Here is a 21,033-nt window from a genome sequence, read left to right on the forward strand (position 1 = left end):
AAAGAAAGAAAGAAAGAAAGAAAGAAAGAAAGAAAGAAAGAAAGAAAGAAAGAAAGAAAGAAAGAAAGAAAGAAAGAAAGAAAGAAAGAAAGAAAGAAAGAAAGAAAGAAAGAAAGAAAGAAAGAAAGAAAGAAAGAAAGAAAGAAAGAAAGAAAGAAAGAAAGAAAGAAAGAAAGAAAGAAAGAAAGAAAGAAAGAAAGAAAGAAAGAAAGAAAGAAAGAAAGAAAGAAAGAAAGAAAGAAAGAAAGAAAGAAAGAAAGAAAGAAAGAAAGAAAGAAAGAAAGAAAGAAAGAAAGAAAGAAAGAAAGAAAGAAAGAAAGAAAGAAAGAAAGAAAGAAAGAAAGAAAGAAAGAAAGAAAGAAAGAAAGAAAGAAAGAAAGAAAGAAAGAAAGAAAGAAAGAAAGAAAGAAAGAAAGAAAGAAAGAAAGATCAAACCAGGAGGTCACTGGGAACCTGAAGTGGAGGATCAATGAAGGGGGAATTATCACTGTTTAGGTGAAAGAATCCAGAAAGGGTCCTAAGACAAATTTTCTAACATCAGGATTTTCTGAACCCATGCACATAAGGATTTATACTGTGAAGAGCCCTAGAAATAAAGCATTTCATGGATAAATTACCTCAGTCATTTTAAGACCACAATTAAAGAATTTTTTTTCTATTTCTTTCATGTGTTTCTGCTTCCTCCATGACAAAATAGGAGTGATAAGCTTTATTTCCTTCACTGAGTTTAGTTTTCTATTAAATTCAATTTAATATAACAGGAAACATCACTTAAATTACCCACTGTGAGCATAGAACTGCCCTTTTCAAACAGCCATCCTCTAAATCCCACTGCCATGGCTGTGAATACTACCATCAAAGCCCCAGTTTTGAAAGCAAAGTCTAAACCAGCACCTGGGTGTTCCGGAATTTGCATGTGTTCCAAGTTCCTTTTTTAGTCTGTCTCACTTCCCATTCTAAAGTTAGTCTTGCAAGCCTGCAGCATGTGGTGTCTGTGATCAGACAACTATAAGGCCATTTACCCCAGTGCCCAGTCTCATGGAAAATTGGAATAATCTGCAATATAACATTAAGGCATCTACATCCTTGGACAGTATGTCTGCTGGATCAAAGTTTAACCCAACCCTTTTCTAGCTGGACAGAATGTCCAGTACTCAATTTCTAAAGAGCTAGTGACAACCAACAGATGGTCCAGGAAATCCAGCACTGTCTTTGAAGAGGCCTCAGGCCACTTAGAAGCCCAGAAATGATAGGCACAAGCAATAGACCAAGACAGGAGGCCAAACCCACTCATTTCTTCCCTCTCTGCATTTTATTTTTTTTAAACCCTTATCTTCCATCTTAAAATCAATCCTACATCTTGGTTTCTAGACAAAAGAGTGGTAAGGGCTAGGCAATGAGTATTAAGTGACTTGTGAAGGGTCACACAGCTAGAAAGTGTCTAAGTCCAGATTTGAACTCAGGACCTCCCATCTCTGGGCCTGGCTCTCTATCCACTGAGCCACCTGCATTTTAAAGAAGGCTGCCTCCAAATTTCCAGGGTCAATGCCTAGAGTAACAAATGGGATGTGGACAGATTGTGTAGCGTAAGCCCCACCACTGAGATGACCACCAAATTAGAGTAGAGCAGGCTAAGCAGCAGGGTAGACTTTCACCAGAAAGGAGATGAAATAAAAAGGGAAAACTTGAAGGTTACCTCGATGGATCTCATCACATGACAATCAAAGATATTTCAACTGATTCAATCAATGCCCACCAACTCATCTCTCATAAATCAGGAGATGTGGAGGTTTATCCTTCCTATTATCCAATTATTTATGGTCAACCAATCACCTGCCACCCTGGTGGACAAAATCCACCCTCTTAGCCCAACCTATAAAGTCTATTCAGTTCTCATGGAGGGCTGAGCCTTAATGACCTATTTTAAATTATGTCAACCCAAAGAATGTTATAACAGTCAGGCATAAAGAGTAGAAGAAAGTAGTTTACAAACACAACGTGAGGTCAACATCATAATAGATCACTCACTCTCTTATTCTAATCACAAAACAAAAAACAAAAAAATAAAATCTTAGAATCAGCATAGAATGTTGGAGAGCATCAGGAAGCAACTTCCTGCCCGACTTCCCCCTTTTTACAGATAAGAAAATAGAAGTCCAGGGATGACAGTCAATGTCTGTCTGATGATGATCAACAGATCACACAGCTAGTTAAAGGTAAAGTCTAAAGCCCTCCTCTATTTACTCTCAAAGCCAGTGGTTTTTTTGTGTGTGTTTTTTCTCCTGAGACACCACTTGTCCTCAGAGGTTGTATTATGGCACAAGTATGACATGAGTTTCAATTTCAGTTTGTATGGAACTTTCAATAGCAATTATATGTACATTTATAAGTCTCCCAACTCTCCTCTAGCATATCAGGATTTTTCATAGCCAAGACAAAGAATAATACTATACCTAGCAAAAAATATTTGATAACCATTTTTTTCTACCATACTTCAAATGTGCTATAGTGGAAGGAGCACCGGATTAGGAGTTAGGTCCAGGTTCTTACCCCAATTCTACCATTGCATTGTCTCTACTAAATCACTCCACTCCACAAGGCCTCTGTTTTCTCATCTGTAAAATGAAGGGTTTGGACTAAACCCCATGAATCCTATTCATGGAATAATAAACACCATGTGGTGCTTACTCTAACAGAAGATTGATCTCTTGGCTCTTAGGGTGCAAAAGATTCTAACATAGAAATAATACCTTCTTCACTGACACTGGAAACAAGACAAGGGGAGAATTATAAGGAGAAGAACAGCCCCTGGGCTGATCACTTTCCTTCTGCCCCTGATCTCACAAAAAAAGCCCATGTCATTGGATCAAAAAGAGACCCAGGTCTGTCCTGATGTTTTTCCCCCTATCAGACTACAATATAAATCACAAAACTACTTTTCTGGGATCTTTCAATGTAAGTCCTCTATCTATAATCCATTTGGGGATTCTTCTCTATAGAGGCTGGACCAAGGTTGACCTTACTCACAAATAGAATAAGCATTCTCATATAGGCAATTGGAATGATCTGTGACCAAAGATATTTCCTTTACAGATACCTAAATTTCATAATTTGGTTTAAGCAATATTCACTCAAGATTCCTCTTATAAAATGCAAATATCTCTAGGAAAGGAGAATTCTGTTACCACTTTAGTGTGAAATAGCTTATTAAACTACCTTTCTTTGTGACTGAGTCTCAGGAGAGAAAGAAGCAGGAAAACACTATGGCATCCAGGAGGCATGGGGAGAAAGAAGAGCAGAGAACATTTTCACCTCAAAAATTTACCCAGTGCCAACCATTGACAAAACCCAGAAAGAATTCTGGCCATCTGGATAGTAACCAGGCTATGGTAATAATTAATACCTTTTGAATAATACAATATTGAAAACAATATAAAAGCTGACATTTATGGAGCATTTTAAGGTTTGTAGGGCATTTTACATATGTCATTTGATGTTACTTGATCCACATATCAACCCTCTGATATAAGTTCTTTCATGATCCCCATCTTACAGATGAGGAAGCTGAGGTTCATAAAAGTTAAGGGACTTGCCCAGAGTTACATAGAAATTAAATGTCTTTTGAAAATTTTTTAACTCTTACCTTCCATCTTAGAATCAATACTATGTGTTCCAAGGCAGAGTGACTTGCCTAGAGTCGCACAGTTAGAAAGTGTTTGCGGCTAGATTTGAACCTAGGACTTCTTATATTTAGGCCTGGTTCTCTATCCACTGAGCTACCCAATTGCCTCCTAACTACTTAGCTGCCTCCTAGGACACAAACTCAGGCATTTTAGATTCTAATTCCAGTACTTTATTCTCCACCTGGTATTGTCTCTCTTAAAGTCTTTATGAACTCTCAAATACATTAACTCATTTGGGATTTACAACAAACATATGAAGCAAACAGGACAGATATTACTGTTCCTATTTAACAGAGGAGAAAACCAGAGCTTAGACAAATAGAATGACTTCCCTAGTATCATATAGTAAGGCAACAGCTGAACACAATCTAAAATATGGCACTACTGATTATCAGTACAAGGCTCTTTCCATTATATTCGGACACTCAGTAAGGATTCATGTCGGGCTTTATTCCCTTCCATACTTATTGAGTGTCATCTCTGGATAGCATCAAAATAGATGGTTGGCTAAAGGGTGGAGGTGGGAAGATGCAACCAACTTAGCTTTAACACTACAAAAGTTGAATTCCCCTAACACTGACACCTAGCCCCCTAACTGGAGCTCTCCAAGGTACTAGGCAGTGTCAACTGTCTCATTTCTTTTAAGATGCCTCCATTTTTCATCTGGGAGTTATTTGTTTATTCTTTCCCTCACAGCACAGCAATATTTTCCCCACTGTAAAAGCCATTCTTGGTCTCATAGTCACCAGGTCTAGCCTTATCTTCCAATTTCATTCACAGCAAAGTGAGAATCTTAACAGCCACACACTGTGAATCATCTTTAACTGATGGTGAAGGAAGGGAACAGGGAAAAGGAAGGGAACAGATCTTTATTACTAAGAACTGTGTTTAGCACTATATAAATATTACCTCATTTCCACAAAGTATAAAAAATGCAGAGATCAGATAAAGACAGAGATATATATGTATATGTGTATACAAATATGTATATTCATATGTGTGTGTGTATGTATATAGACCAAGAGGCAAGATAGACTTTTGCTAGAAAGGACATAAGATAAAAAGAAGAATCTAGGAGCCTATCTAGACATACTTCAAGACCATGACTCTCATGGAGAAATTTCAAATCACTGAAGTCACTTAAGTACTGTCTCAATTTACTCATCTGTAAATGGGTATAATAATACTGTATACATATGAATATATGCATATATTATATAACTTCATATCACACACACACAAAAAAAGCAGTTTAAATCACCTCCCACACTCGGTTGCAGTTTGGTTATGGGTAGAGGTCTTCATCACTTTGGAACTCAGTTTCTTTATTTTGTAAAATGAACATGTTGTGCTAAATAATCTCTAAGATAGAATTACCCAGACAATAACATTCTATTATTCTAGTGTGAATATGGGCAATTTATTTAAGCACTTTGAGTCTCAGTTTCCTCATCTATAAAATGAGTATAATACAAGTGTAACAAACTAAGATAGTTATTGTGAAAATCAAATGAAATAATATATCTGAAGTTGTTATCGTTATAACTACAGTATCCCTGATCTGATATAGAAACACAAGAAAAGGAAAGTAAGCAATATATGCTAAGTGTTCAATGAGTATGTTATATTAGACTTATAGTTGAAGTTAAGAAATCACACTGAAATCCATCTTGACCAAGTGATTCAGTGATCTTGTAACTACCTTAAAGGATATTCTAGTTCACATTATAGTCTTCCATGATTGGATGTGACAATTGGTCCCTTCCAGTCTTTTCTTCTTGTCCTTGGACTTCACACTTGGCTGTTTAACGCATTAATCAGACTGTGTGTCTTCCTATGACCAGACAAAAAACTGTATTCCAATCATGTTTGCTCCACCTGAATCAAGAAGCCAGGATTGCCTCTGAAAGCTAAGCTATAAGCTCCTTAATGGCAATGACTTTCATTTTTGGTTGAAAACCAAACTCAGCATCTAGCACAGTGCCTACTGTATAATGGAAATTTAGTAAATGCTTGTTGATAGATGGATTGATGCTCCCTCAATTCCTATGCCTTTTTACCTGAAATTTCCCCTTTAATCCTTATCCCTTTAAAGAATCCTTATCCCTTTAAAGGATACTCAGACTACTCACCACTTTGCTAAAGTCATCAATGAACTACCTCTCTGGTAGATATGTCTAATTTAGCCACAATCAACTCATGTCCTGAGCTCTCCCTTGGAATACTAGAGTTCAGAAAAAGAGAATACTTCTACTTGGCATGATCACATGAAATTTCATGGAATGAATGGGACTAGAAGGATGGGTAGAATTTCTAAAGATAAGCATTCTAGGCAGAGAAAACAAGCTGTGAAAGGGCAAAGGCAGGAATGTTCATGATATATTCAGGAAAAAGCAAGTATTACAATGTGATTAGGTGGATAATTTGTTCAAAGAAGAAGGTATGAGTCTGGACAAGTTGGCTGATACTAATTACTTTGAAGGACTTTGTATGTCAAAGTAAAAAGTTTAGACATAGTCCTATGTGTAGAGTGTTAATAGAAGTTGGCAAAGGACATAATGAAATTATGAGTCGTAAAAGTTATTAGTATGTATCCATATGACCAATTAAATCTGGGTATGGTTTCTTTGAGATTACTACATTAGTTCCTGCCTCTGACATCAAGAATAAGGAGCATCTTTCTCTTTCTAGGCTAAGTTCCGAAGAGGCTACATGAAAATGAGCCTAGAGCTGAATAACCTTCATCTCATGAGAATATTGAGTTGTTAGGCTGAGGGACCATAAGGGTCTTATCAGACTAGTGCAGTGTGATCATTTGCATGATGGAGAGCCAAAAGGCATCCCAATTATCACCCTCACCAATCTGCTTTGTCTGATCTGAAAGTCCCATCATTCCAGTCACAGAATCAATGAATCTGAGAGTTTGGAAAGGACTTCAGTAGTCACCTGGTTCAACCCCTACCTGAAGCCTGAACCTTCTCTATAACAGTCCTGACAACAGGTCATCTCACTTTGCAGTTGAAAAGTTCTCATTTTAGGATATTCATTCATTAGCTTCTGGGCCAATCGATTTCCTGGACTTGTTAGGAAATTCCTTCTATCAATTCCCAGTGTGCCTATTAGTGTTCCTAGTTTCACCCTTTAGGGGTAACAAGTCGAATCACTCTTCAATTTAACAGCCTTTCCTTCAAATACATGAAGATGATGATCACCTCCCCACAAAAGTCTCTTCTCTTAGATAATCAAGTTCATGAAGGAACTACACATGGAGATGAATGGTAACTTCTAGCAACCTTCACACTCCTAAGAGACCTTGACCTTTGGAGTTTACATCAAGTCAGAAGTAAACTTTAAAGCAAATATCATCCTACTATTATGATTAAAATTCTTTGGAGACTGTATTTTAATTTTATAATTATTACTTATTAAATAGCAAAAAGTGGACCAGAGAGAGAGAGAGAAGCACATGCCACATGTCTGGCTAGTTCTTTTTGCCACCATTTCCTCAAGCAGGCTGAGCCCATCCAGAGCCAAATTCCATGCCCTCCTGAGTTCCTGGTCCAGGAAAAAGACCCCACCTCCTGTTCCCACTATCAATTTATGCTCTTTATGATGTCCTTTCCAGATCTTCTCTGATTGGAGGACTTAGATCTCAATCAGGACAAGAGACAGGTCTCCCAAACACCAGGAGTCTCTTCCTCTCCCCTTGTCATGTGGCCAAACATGGCACTAGCTGACTAATTTTGTTACCTAAGAGAGTCCTTGTTTATGGATAAAACAAAGAATTGGTCTTCACCCTGCCAGGTCTTACCAAAGACAAAAGATCTAACCAAAAGAAGGGAAGACTCAGCCCAGGGCCTCAGCTTGGGGAGGAGGGAAGAGTGTGGAAGGGAATGGAGAAGCCAGTTTATAGCTGCAGTCTAAAATTAAATCATTTGAGCTTTAAAATCAAGTTTGTTGGGGGAAGATAGATGGCTAAGTGGTTTCAGAGGCAGGCCCAGAGATGGGAGGTCCTGAGCTCAAATCTGACTTCAGATACTTCCTAGCTATGTAATCCTGGGCAAGTCACTTGACCCCCATTGCCTAGCCCTTACCACTCTTCTGCCTAGGAACCAATACACAGTATTGATTCTAAGATGGAAAGTAAGGGTTCCAAAAACAATAACAACAACACTCATCAATATCAGAGATTATTGTATAATGGCCATTGTCACTACTATGAAGATTTTAATGTTTCATTGTTCATTTTCTGCCATGCAGTCTTAAATCACCTGTTGTGTAAATGTGAATTCACCAATTTTAAGATCCTTCAAAATCTAGCTCGAGTCTCACCCTCTCCAAAAAGGCTTTGCTACCTTTCCTAGCTTTCAATGATCTCCTCTAACCATCTAGAATCTTTACCTCTAAGTGGGTACTTATCACATATCGCCTTGAGTTGCTAATTATCTTTTGAGATATGTTTGACTCTCCCCCCTTACTCCCATGTGAGACTGCAATAACAAGGACAAGTCACATTTCTGTAAGACTTTGCAAGTTACAAAGCATTAAAAAGAAAGGAACTCAGCAGTCTCAGGAATTCTGTAGAACAAGTGCTAAGGTCTCCATTTCACAAATGAAGAAAGATCAAGTTCAAAAAGGTTGCCCACCTGCCTGCAGCCAAACACAACTATTTAGCACTCGAGCTCAAATTTGAACTCAAATCTCCAAACTCCAGATTCAGCTTTTGTTCCTAGACATTATACTCCCAGAGGACAAGAATCATTCATTATATATAGAATCATTCCCAGGATGCAACAGATGTGGGTCCCTTACTTTAAGGGGATCACCTTTCTATGAATTGGGCAGTGACTCAGGAGGTACCCCATTAGGGAGAAAGAGAAAAGGGGGGAAGTAGAGGGGGGAAGGAGAAAGGGGAGTTTCTGGTGCTAGGAAGACAGCTGGTGCTAGGAAGACAGGAAATGTATATATTTATAACCAACCTGAACTTCCCATCATCATGGAGGCAAATCAGAGAAAGGGAGCTGCTCCTGCTTTTATCTATCCTAAACAGACTGCCAAACTTCTTTAACCCCTCTTTTCCATTTTAGGTTGCTCTTGACCTTCATTTGAATCTAATTTTACCTAGATGTGAATGATGGATGGGATGGTAAAAAGAGGGACTGAGGGAAAGCAGTAGTGCACAATCTATTTATTGCCTGGCTTTTTATCCTGAGGTCCAGTATCCTCCAATGAATGGCTTGCTTCTCGGGAGTCTCTATGTCCCCCACAATGCCTTGCACATTCAACAAATGCCTGTTAAGTGATTGATTTTAGACAAAGACTCCAGGTTGTGTCCAAATAGCAAAGTTTTAACTAAGGAAAGTTGAAAAGGTAGACGGGAAAGAACAGGGAATGGTGTGACATTTTGAATTAGAGTCAGTTTTCAATAGCAGAGGTTTCTCCCCCACTCCCTCTTTCAATGGCATTTACAGTCTAGACTCCAGGCCACCTCCTCCTGAGGGAAAATACTTCCGTCCTCCTTCCCTGGGAGTGTGGGTTGTAATTCAATAATGGGCCGGACCCTCGCCATATGGAGTCCTTTCAAGGACTAGACATGTCATTATGCATATGGTGCAATTCTCCTGATCAGTCCCTGGAGAAATCCCCACATCTGGATGGCTAATTACCATTGTACAGTTCCTTTGCCTGACCAGCCTGATGCTGGCTCCATGCTCTACTTACAGAACCAGCTCCTCCAAGTGGAGCATCCGTTTTGTCCCCTTCTCACTGTCAAACCTTAGAAACTTAATTTAAAATCTCCTAATGTAGTTACAGTCTGATGAGATACAAGAGTAAAGTGATTTTCTAGGTCATAATGAATTGGGCTCATTAAGGCGATCGGAACTTTAATGGAACACTGTCTCAATCGACCCCTGACTGACCTGTTCTCAGGGGCTTTTTAACTGCAGATCCCCATCCCACCTCTTGCTCCCCCCCTCTCCAGGGTATTTTCTGGACTGTCGTAGCAAAAAGGCACTTTACAGACCATTAAGACCAAGCTTTTCATTCAAGACTTGAAGAAATAACAGCCTTCAGAGGGAAAGTATGCCCAAGGTCATACAGTTAGTGATACAGTACAAGCAAGATTAGAACCCAGATCTCCTGACTCTTTCCACTGCATTCTGCCTCCTTTCATAAGGACATCCTCATGGATGGAGTAAATCAAGATTGACCATAAAGTTCAAACTTGAGGAGTGTCAGAGATATCCTAACTTTGACTTTTCAATTTTTATTCTATGCTAAGGCATCCCTGACATCTGTTGCTCTGAGAGGTTTGGAGCTTCCTTTTTGTTGTATCATAGCACAGAGTTTAATATAAAAGAACCTGAGTTCAAATTCTTTTTCTACTACTTACTGCCTCTGTAACCTTGGGAAAGTTGCTTCAAAATATCTGTTTCTTCAAACTTTGCTTGAAACTCTCTCCTTTTCTTCTTCTGTAAAATGAAATAAAAGGATAGATTATATTATATCGTAGGTCCCTTCTATGTCTAAGTATTTTTAAGTGTAAATGAGTAGGATCTAATCTTACTTATATCCAGAGGAAGCAGTCACATCGTATCATTTTTAAAACTCTAGGACTCTATCTGTGCCCTCAGTATACTTGCCCATGCTGAATTTCATGATGCCAACAATTCTGCCCTTCATTGTCATGTATCCCTCTCCCTTTGGGTTTTGTTTAACATTACAGAGACTAATATTGAGTGAATTCACACTATAATGTTAATGACTTATAAGGTCTAGGAAGCCTGAGAGCAGTGGAGAAAACTGATGAAAAAAGGATCTGTGGGCAAGAGGAGAGATGCCGCCAATTTCACAATTTTGTCATAGACTAGATCTAGTGAAAAACTCAGGAGAAGCCTCCTCCTCTAGAACATTTGAACTGACTTTTTCTCATTTTTGAACCAGATTCCCTTAGCCAACACCTGGAGGGGCTCAAACTTTTTGGAAACAAAGATCAAGTAGAAGCTGAAGAAGAAATCTTCAAGAGCCTAAACATGGTGCTGCAAGCTGTAACTGGAGACCGTTAAGTATAATTCAAATATTGACAGAATGTGGGAGTCCCAAAATAGAAGGAATATGTTGTTGTTGTTGTTGTCATGAGTAATTTCTCAATTTTGTCTGTCTCTTCATGACCCCATTTGGGGTTTTCTTGGCAAAAATACTGGAGTGGCTTGTCATTTCCCTTTCCAGCTCATTTTTATAGAGGAGGAAACTGAGATCAACAGGGTTAAATGACTTGCCCAGGATCACATAGCTAGTAAGTATCTGAGGTCGGATTTGAACTCAGGTCTTCCTAACACCATGCCCAGCACTCTATCCACTGCTCCAACCTAGCTGTTCCAGGAACTCCTTAATTTAGTTCTAGGACTAAATTGGAATTATTTCTTTAAGGGATATCTAGCCTCTCCTGCATAATCTCCAGTCATGGGAAACTGTCTGCCAAGGCAGTCCATACTACTTTAGGAAGGCTTTAAATGTTGAAAAGCTATTTCCTTATAGTGTTCCTGTGTCTACCTAACTTCCACCCATTGCTACAAGCACTGCTAAACTCAATAAATATACCTTTTTTCATAAGATACAAAAACTCCAAGGGATCTATCATACCCTCATATCTTGTCTTGCTCTTTCCAGGCAAAGCATCTCAAGTCCCTTCAACCAATAGGACAGGATTTGGAGTTACTTCATTATCCTGTTACCATTTTCTAGGTGTTTCCAGTTTGTCCATGTTCTTCTTCTTTTTCTTTTTTTTTAAACTCTTACCTTCCATCTTAGAATCAATACTGTGTATTGGTTCTAAGGCAGAAGAGTAGTAAGGTTTAGGCAATGGGGGTCAAGTGACTTGCCCAGGGTCACACAGCAAGGAAGTGCCTGAGGCCATATTTGAACACAGGACCTTCTGTCTCAATCAACATTTGGTCCACTCAATCCCAGCTCTCAATCCAGTGAGCCACCCAGCTGCCCCCATGTTCTTCTTAAAGAATAAACTCTAATATTTTAGATGTGAATTAACTTAGGCAAAGGAGAACACACTTGACATCTATTTGCCTCGGTTTCTTCAACTGTAAAATAGGTGTATTAATAGCACTTACTTTGAAGAGTTGTGAAGATCAAATGAGATAATATTTATAAGAGAACATTTAGCACAGTGGCTAGCACATAGTGGGTACTACATAATTGTTTATTCCTTTCCTAAGATATTAAAAACTTTTTATATCCTTTTAAATATATAGATTTAAAAAATGTTTTTAATCTGACTCTAGCCTTCCTTTCCAGAGTTTTCAGAGTGGTTTGCTAGCTATTGGCCATGTACAATATTCACTCTCTTTTTTCCATGCCTTTCATAGGTAGTTCCCCATGCCTGAAGGCATTGCCTCCTCACTTCCACCTTGTAGAATCATTTACTTCCTTCCACATTTTTGATTACTAGAAGTCCATCCTTATCCCTCAAGTAGCTATTGCCCTCTCCCTAAATGAAGTCCTATCAATTCCATCACACTTTTGCTTTGTCCCCTACATACACACATATACTGATTTTAGTGTAGCCCAAACCATGTACTTCCTGTGTCTGTGAGTAGGTCAAACTACCTCTCTGAGACTTTGTTTCCTCATGTATAAAATAAGAAGGTTAAACTCAATGACCTCTGAAGTCCCTTCTCACTTTGAATTCCTATGATTTTGTGATTCTAGATTTATACTCCTTGTATCTGGCATTCAGGGTTTTCAGACACATTTAGAAAAATCCCTGCCGGTTCTGACACAGACATTCTACTTTGCTGGTTTTAATCCAGGAGTCAGGACCATTGTTTATTAAATGTCTGGTATGTTATCTCAGAAAGCCTCTTTACTTTCGTGATGGGTAAGGTGGAAGCTCCATTTATCTCTATTTTTCTTTTGTGCATTTACTTCAAGTACTTGGGGGAAAAAAGCTTCATAAAGTTCTCTCTTTTATTTTCATTCTGAGACCTTATAGAGCAGAACTCAAAAATCATTCATTCACCATTTCCCTGACTGTTATATAGGAAGAGAACTGACTGTCTGATCCATTTGTTTTCCACCCAGAAACAGAGTAGAGAAGTATTTGGTAGTAAAGGAAGTTGACAAGCTAGTTCTTTAATTTCGGTTTGGCTCAAGGGTTGAGTTATAGGGGTTGTGTATATATGCTTTTTTTGTTGTTTTTAATTTTTAGTTGAAAGAAGCAATAACTAGAAGACCAGTGACAATAAAAGGAGCCACTTCAACTGGGAATAAAGATGGATAAAGAAACAATTCCTATAGGATTTTCCATCCTCTGATTACCCAAAGGCAAACATGGAGTTCTTCCCAAAATTGTTTCTTTATTTCAGAATATGAAAATGAACTTAATTCTTTCACATCAATCTTGTAGGTAGTAGGAGAAAGCCAGCACAGCCAATCAGGTAAAATGCTAGACTTAGTCAGGGAGACATAGATTCAAATTCAGCCTCATCTAATTACTGTTTGACCCTAAATAAGCTATTACCTCTCTGAGCCCTATTTTCTCTTATGTAAAATGGGAATAATACCAAGATCTGCCTCCCAGGGTGAGGATCAAATGTTTCTAAAAAGTATGGAATAAAACAAGCTCTCAGGCTTAAGAGGGGTTCAAAAATAGCTCTCTTGTTCTCATGGAAGCTGAAAGTGCAGATACTATTCATGGAACTATTCCCACTCTAATCAACATGAAAGTTTTGACCAGTTTGCTCCTCCTTAAAAATGTCTGAAGTATTTCCTCCTCTCCTCACCCTTGCCTTGGGACATACCCAATTAGAAGGAAATAAAAGGATATAAATACTTCATTGAGCCTCAACATGGAGAGGCAGTAGGTACTGTTATTATCCGTATTTTACAGTTGAGGAAACTGAGCCAGACAGAGGTTAAGTGATTTTCCCCAAGGTCACACAGCTGATAAGTGTCTGAGGCCAGATTTGAAATCACAAAGATGAATCTTCCTGACTCCAGGCCCCAAGATTCTATCCACTGTGCCATTTCAATTGGCTTAGTCTACTATATGTAACACAGGACTCCAGAGCTAAAGCTATCCACTGAACTCAGCCTCTAGGTAGGTTGCATTACAAGAATGTAACATTTTACTCCATCATGTTCAGTATTTCAATTAACAAGTATTTATTAAGCACTTTCCATGTGTCAAGCCCTGTAGACACAAAGATTTTTTAGTCCCTATCTTTAAGGGACTTAAATCCCATTAGAGAAAAATAATAATAACATAAATAAATATGAAACATGTAAAAATTAGAACAAAGTAAATGGAAGGAGGGCTTTGGAAATTAGCAATTAGTGGGGTCAGTTCCTGTAGGAACTGCGTCTTGAAGGAAGCTAGAAATTCTATGAAAGAGAGGTAAGGAGGGTGTGAATACCTGGCATAGAAGACAACAACTTGTGCAAACATCCAAAGATGAGAGGTAGAATGTGATATATGGAGAATACTAAGAAGGTCAGTTTAGCTAGAAAGCAGTGTATAGGGAAAGGGAATATTGTGTATAGTTGATCAACAAATAGCCTTGGCCTAGAGTCTCCTAGACAATGGTCCCTTTAAATAAGAGTAAGCATGTTGCCTTCTCCCTTGTTCTCTATTGACTTTAGCTCACCAGAATTCTCTCTCTCTTACTCTCCTCTCTTGTCTTTCCCCTACACTGAAGGATCCCACTTTCAAGGGGACAAAAAAAATTTTGTTATTTTTATTATCTGCATTTCTTCTTTTCTATGGTCCTTCCCCCACTACTTCCAGGTCAAGTTGATATGTCTTAACAAGTCAAGAAAACATTGCAAATATCTAACCCCAGAAAGGCAGGCCATTCTCTCTTAGCCCAGGGTATGGATTATAGGAAAGAAAGCAGCTAAAGAATGCTGAGGGTAATAAAAGGTGTCATTTTCTTTGAAACCCTTGAGGGTGTTTTCCACAGTAGATAAACACCTTGGCTCTTCATTAAGATGGTGAATTTATGTAGTAGTTTATAGCTTTTCAAAATGTAATTACATAAATTGAGAAGCAATCTATCCTAGTGTTGGGTTACAAAGACCTGTGTTCAAATCCCACCTCTGACATTTATAACTCTGAAAAAATCATTTATCCTTAGTGCCTCGGGTAACTTCCTACACTTTATTTGCTAAGCAATAAATGAGTTGCAATCTATGTGAGTTCTCATACCGGGAATCTCCCACCACCATCTCTATTCATATACAGCAGTGATTCCCAAAGTGGGCGCTCCTGCCCCCTGGTGGGTGCTGCAGTGATCCAGGAAAGTGGTAATGGCCACACTTTTTTGTTTTACATTCTACTCTGAGTTCAATAAATAGTTTCATAATTTCCAGGGAGTGCTAAGTAATATTTTTTCTGGAAAGGGCCAAAAAAGTTTGGGAACCACTGATATACAGTATTCTACTTCACTCTGACAATGAGGTAGAAAGGCAAGTAGCCTCCTTTTATCCAATAATCCTAATCCCAAGGGAACAATATCTCACCAACCCTAAGGAACCCATTTATTGAACTCACTCTATTGCTTTTCCCATAGTTGGTCAGAATTTGTAAGCTACTTCCACCCAAAAGGAGATTCAGAGCTAGAAAGAATTAAAGAGTAAAATGTTCTTTGTTAAGTCCTTTGAGTAAAAATCCCCATAGTTTTCTTTTAACTATTCTCTAATGAAGACTATGGGAGTCATTTAGGACTGATCCTTGCTATAACACACCATACTATACAAAAAACCAGAGAATTAACCATTGTATTAAAAGTCATGAGATTTTGAGTTAGAAATTATCTTAGAGATCAACCAGCCCTACCACCACCACCCATTTTATAATTGAGGAAACTGAGACCTAAAGAGTATGAGTGACTTTCCCAAGGTATCTCAGGTAGGAAATGACAGAGATGGGATTTGAACCTACATCTTTTGATCCAAATCCATTGTTCTTTCTACCATACCATGCTGAGACAAATCCAATAGCTATTGGTAATGAAAACCAACCAAAACTATACATCAAGAATACATTTCATCACAATGGGATAGAACCCAGTCATTCCTACCTACCACACTCAGAGATTTAGTGTTTCCCAGAAAGAAGGACCCAGACACCTCTAAATAGAGAGAATGGAAAAGAGTAGGAATTAAAGGTAAAGAGGATGCTGTTTAAAGCAAGAACCCATGAAATTTCTATTTGTGGATTCCATTTGGGCATCCTGAGGGAGCTGAGTAGGGGTTAGTCAAATTGATGCAGTCTGAAAACTGTTAGGCTCATGGGCTCAGCATCAGAGAATGTCAGAGCTGGGAAAGGGTCTTATTGGCACGTAGCCCAATCCCCTCATTTGATAAATGAGGAAATGGAGACCTAGAGAAGGTTAAGTGGTCTGCCAAAGGTCACATTTCTTCTGAAAAGGAGCCCTTGACAATCCTTCCAACTCTAAATGAGGTACTCAAAATGAGGCACCAAACTGGGCTTGTTTTGTACAGGATAAGGTCACAACACTTGATGAAACACATTGGGCTAAAAAACACTCTCCTATAAAAAAGGGCCAAGCTAATAATTTGTAGCAAGAGAAAGCTAATCCCAAGAGTCTTGAGGTGGAGAGGAGAGAATTCTATTTTCCACTCATTTGAAGAAAATACAAAATGTCTATTATCCTGACAAGTTCCTTCCAATGAGACTTTAAGAAACTCTTCCTCTCAAGGAGTCATAAAGTACTGTCCAAGGTACTCATTCAATTAAATAGTTATTCAGCTACTAGGTTAGGGTAAAGAATTGAACATAGAAAATAGGAAAAAAATCTTTTAAAAATAAACCTCAGTGGGGTAGAGATTCATAAAATCTGTTTGAGATAACTTCAAATGTCCTTTCCTCCCAAAAGGGGAATTTTCAAGTGGAATACTTGGTTTCCTCTCTGAAAGAGTTTTAAATTTGTGCTTTTACTACCTCCATCCTCCTTGGAAAGCAATAGGGCAACGGTGATTGTAACATTGATTTCATGTGAATTTTGTCACCTTTGAGGGTCTATGGACATATTCTTTAGATTTAATGAAACTCAAGTTTGAGAAAATCAGATTTCTTACTGACTTTAGGTGGCATTAAGAGTTTGAATTTCTTTGTGGATTTGTAGAAAAGATAGTTGCTAAACAGAGTTCCAAAGAAGTCTTTAAAAAAATACCTTACCTTCTGCCTTAGAACTATTAAGAACTATTAACTATCTAAGGCAGAAGAGTGGTCCAGGCTGGGCAATGGGGGTTAAGTGACTTGCCCAGGGTCACACAACTACAAAGTATCTGAGATCAGATTTGAACCCAAGACATCCTGTCTTTAGGCATGGATCTCAAACCACTGAGCCACCTAGCTGTCCCCAGTCTTTTTTAACCCCTACCTTCCAACTTAGAATCAACACTATGTACTGGTTCCAAGGCAGAAGGGTGGTAAAGGCTAGGCAATGGGGTTTAAGTGACTTGCTCAGGGTTAGGAAAAGTCTGGGGCCAGATTTGAACCCAGGGCCTTCTGTCTCAAGTCCTAGCTCTCAATCCACTGAGCCACCTATCTGCCCCAAAGAAGTCTTAAAGATAAGTTAATTCTGGTAGCCACCAAATAGAGCCACCAGTGGTGGCATGTTTAGGAACTCATATAAATAAGAAAACATATCTTTTTTAAAGGATCATTAAAAAGAGCCCTGGCATTGTTGGAAAAGAAATATAGGATGAGAAAGCACATAGAAACTCTAATTTTGAGGGAATGATGGAATGAGGGTAAGAGACCAAAATACAGTCCAAAATTACAGCACATTAAGAGAAAATAGCTTTGGTTCTGGTCCTCAATTAATTCTGAAATGGAAGATCTTGAACTAAATTATCTGTTGATATTTCTGGTAATAGAGATATCATTTAGAGGTAGACCATTTTCTTAAATACTGATAAACAGATAAGATGCTGATATATTTATTCTAAGAAAAGAAAGACAATAGCCAATGAATCACTTAAAAATACAAAGAAGAAAACAAAAGGAACATGAGAAATAGATATAGACAAGCAAGGTAATACTGGAACTACTGTGCTTAAAGTGATATATACTTTTAATTATGTGGATAAGTTCCTAGAGTAATTAAAGAGTAAAAATAATCATAGACAATGACTTTAGGAAGCCTAGGCAGTAGCAATGTCCCCTTCCTCCAGACCCATCAGTTAGGATCCTATATGATAAGGCTCTAAGAAGATAGCCAACCTCCAAACAAGACTAACACTAATAATATCTACCCCCTCGGGCTTGCAGTGAGGTTAAAGTACCATATATAGCCCACTTATTACTATGTACTACATAATAATGTGAATGATAAATAATATTATGTACTAATAATTCTTCATCTTGGTAACCAAGGGTTAGCAAAGACTCTGTCTCCAAAGATTAACCAGATCTGTCCATGTTATTCGCCTGAGCGTCTGACCCTGAGGCTGGAAAGGGAATCACAAATCCACAGAACTAAAGATCTTAGAATAGTCATTTTACAGGTGAGGAAACTGAGACCCTAAGAAGTAAAATACTTGTCCAAGGTCACCCAGTAGGTTAAAAATTAGATCCTGGACTGGAATTCCTAACTCCAAGGCTCCAGTCAGAGGAAACAGTGATACCCAGATGTCTTGAAGAGCCTGTGGTAAGAGATCTTGTCTGAGGACTAATTACTTGGTGCTAATTGCAATTCTCCCAGTGTTTTATCATTAGAGACAGTGGGCTATTTTACCTGTCAGCATTGTGAGGTGATAGTTGCATCTTCTTTTCTTCCAAAACAAGGGGCAAGAACTGGTTGCCATAGAAATGATCCTCCACTTGAAGGTTGGACCAGAATTCCTTTGTGAAGCACTGAAGTGTCTGACAGTTCTTTAAATAAAACCACTAATCATATTTTCCAAACTTTCTCCTCCTGCCACATTTCATTTATCCTTCCCAATGTGGACATGGAGGCTAATCACTTTGAGGCATTCTCGAAATTCCTTTTCATGTGTCTCTATGAACACAACCTCTCAAATCTCTGGTTCATCAGTGGCTGTCTTTGTGCTCCTCCTTCTTCCTCTATCTGTTTGGTGTCTCTGTCCTAACACACTTTTGCAATCACAAGCTAGTTAGGGTAATAACAGCACTCCATAGTAAAAATTGTTTAAAACCCACACAGTCAGGCTACTGAGGATGGTATCTATCTAGACATTTACTTAATTTGTCTTTCCACAGGTGGGGAAGCATAAAAAAATGAAGCTCCTATAGCAGAAAGGATAGTATAACAGAAAATAATCATACAAATAATAATAATGTACATTTAAATGGCACTTTGAAGCTAGCAAAGAACCTGAAAAATATCTCATTTTATGCTCCCAACAACCATAGGGAGATCAATGCTGTTATTGTCCCCATTTTATAGTTGAGGCTCTTTAAAAGTCAAGTAACTTGCCCAGGAAAACACAACTAGTCTGTGTCTGAGGCTTCCTTTGAACTCACAACTTCCTGTTTCCAGGTACAAAATTCTATTGACTGTATCACCAGCTGCCAAAGGAAAAGCTGTGGACTGGTGAACCAAGACACCTATATTACCCGCTAGCTGCATGATCTAGAAGAAGTCATTTATATTCCCAGGTTATTGTTCAGTTGTTTCATCACGTCTGACTCTTCATGATCTTATTTGGGATCTTCTCGGCAGAGATACTAGAGTCATTTGGTATTTCATTCTCTAGCTCATGAGAGCTAGATGAGGAAGTTGAGGCAAACAGAGTGAAGTAACTTGTCCAGGATCACACAGCTAGTAAGTGTCTAAAGCCAGATTTGATCTCACATATTCCTCCCTCCAGGTCCAGAACTCTAGATACCGTACCACCTAGCTGCTCCCATATGCCCTGGTCTTCTGCTAAATAAATGGATTAGTTTCCACCATCTCTAAGGTCTCTTCAAGCTCTAGTTCACCTAAAGGGTATGGGAGTACCTTTTTAGGATACTACAAAATGGCTACAAGAAGCCTGGAAATTTGAATATACCTCTATAAATGAGAGAATTGTATGATGGAACAAGTGGGAATGTATCTGTATGATAGGAAGGCTGGAGAAGGTATGTGACCCTGGGCAAGTCAATTAACCCTGTTTGCCTAGCCTTTGCGCTTCTGCCTTAGAGTTGCTACTAAGACAGAAAGTAAGGACTATAAAAATAAATAAAAGAGGACTGGCAGTTCAAAGACCCAAGTTCAATACTACATTTGCATTAACTCTGTGTGACCTTGAATGAGTCACCTAATTTCTCCAAGGCTTAGTTTCCTCATTTGTAAAATAGTGGAGGAACTGGTGTGAGCTAAATGATCTCAGATTCCTGCCAGCATTAAATAACTATGATGCTCGAAGTGTAATATTAACTCTGAGGTCAGGGAAGAGTATTCTATTAAGGAATGCTCCCTGAGCATACCGCCTGGTTGAGTTTAGGGGTGACTTTTGCATTTTCCTTTACACAGAACCTTGACATGCCTAGAGGGAGATCTGAAGCACAGTCAAGTTTCTTCTATGCTTTCATAGAAGCAGCTTGGTGCTGCTTTATTTTCACAAGGGGTAATGTTCCCATTAAATCTTTTGATAATATCTTTTGTTTTGATATTGAATATCAAAATTCAAAAATGAAATAATGAAAATCTGTGATTTTCATGGTCCTGGGCTAAAAACCGAAGGATGAAAAGAGGTATAAGACACTCCTTCCTCTGGGAGCTTACAGGAGAAATAAGAACATGGCATTTACATGACAACAGTCATAACACAGGGCAATAATACAAGAGGAGTGGCAAGGTATGATGTATGACAAGGACTAAATAGTTATTACAGAAACTAAGTATAGCAGAAGCTCAGAGGAAAGAGATATAATTATAGGCTGGAGTGCCTTAAATGACAGGATCTATATGAGTTTGGAACTAGAGGAGACCTTTGAGGTCATCCTGTCTAATCTCCTTGTACAGATGAGAAACTGAGTCCCAGCAAGGTCAGTTGACTCAAGGCCACACAAGTGATAGAGACTGTATTTGAACTGCTGTAGTCTTCTACTCCAAAACCATCACCCAGGACTAATAAAAGATTTCAAGGAGAAATATAAGTAACATGCATTATCATTTTTAATTATGGATTCATGCTTCCATTTTCCACCCCTCATTCACTTCAAAAGTCGTCAATCTGGCTTTAACCTCATTATGTAAATGAAATTTCTCTTTCCAAAGTTACCAGTGTTCTCTCTCTCTCTCTCTCTCTCTCTCTCTCTCTCTCTCTCTCTCTCTCTCTCTCTCTCTCTCTCTCT

General features: G+C 38.5%; 1 protein-coding gene across 1 annotated transcript in view; it reads left to right on the top strand.

Annotated features, from left to right (window-relative positions):
• The window catches only part of LOC123234324 (rap1 GTPase-GDP dissociation stimulator 1-like), a 76,014-nt gene that overhangs the window by 21,132 nt on the left and 33,849 nt on the right, over nt 1-21,033 (top strand). The window contains exon 2 of the mRNA XM_044660236.1: nt 10,629-10,745. Within this exon, the coding sequence (XP_044516171.1) occupies nt 10,629-10,745 (117 nt within the window). The remainder of the gene's footprint in view (nt 1-10,628; nt 10,746-21,033) is intronic.

This window comes from Gracilinanus agilis, chromosome 2 (assembly GCF_016433145.1).
Source record: "Gracilinanus agilis isolate LMUSP501 chromosome 2, AgileGrace, whole genome shotgun sequence".
NCBI classification, from domain to species: Eukaryota; Metazoa; Chordata; class Mammalia; order Didelphimorphia; family Didelphidae; genus Gracilinanus; species Gracilinanus agilis.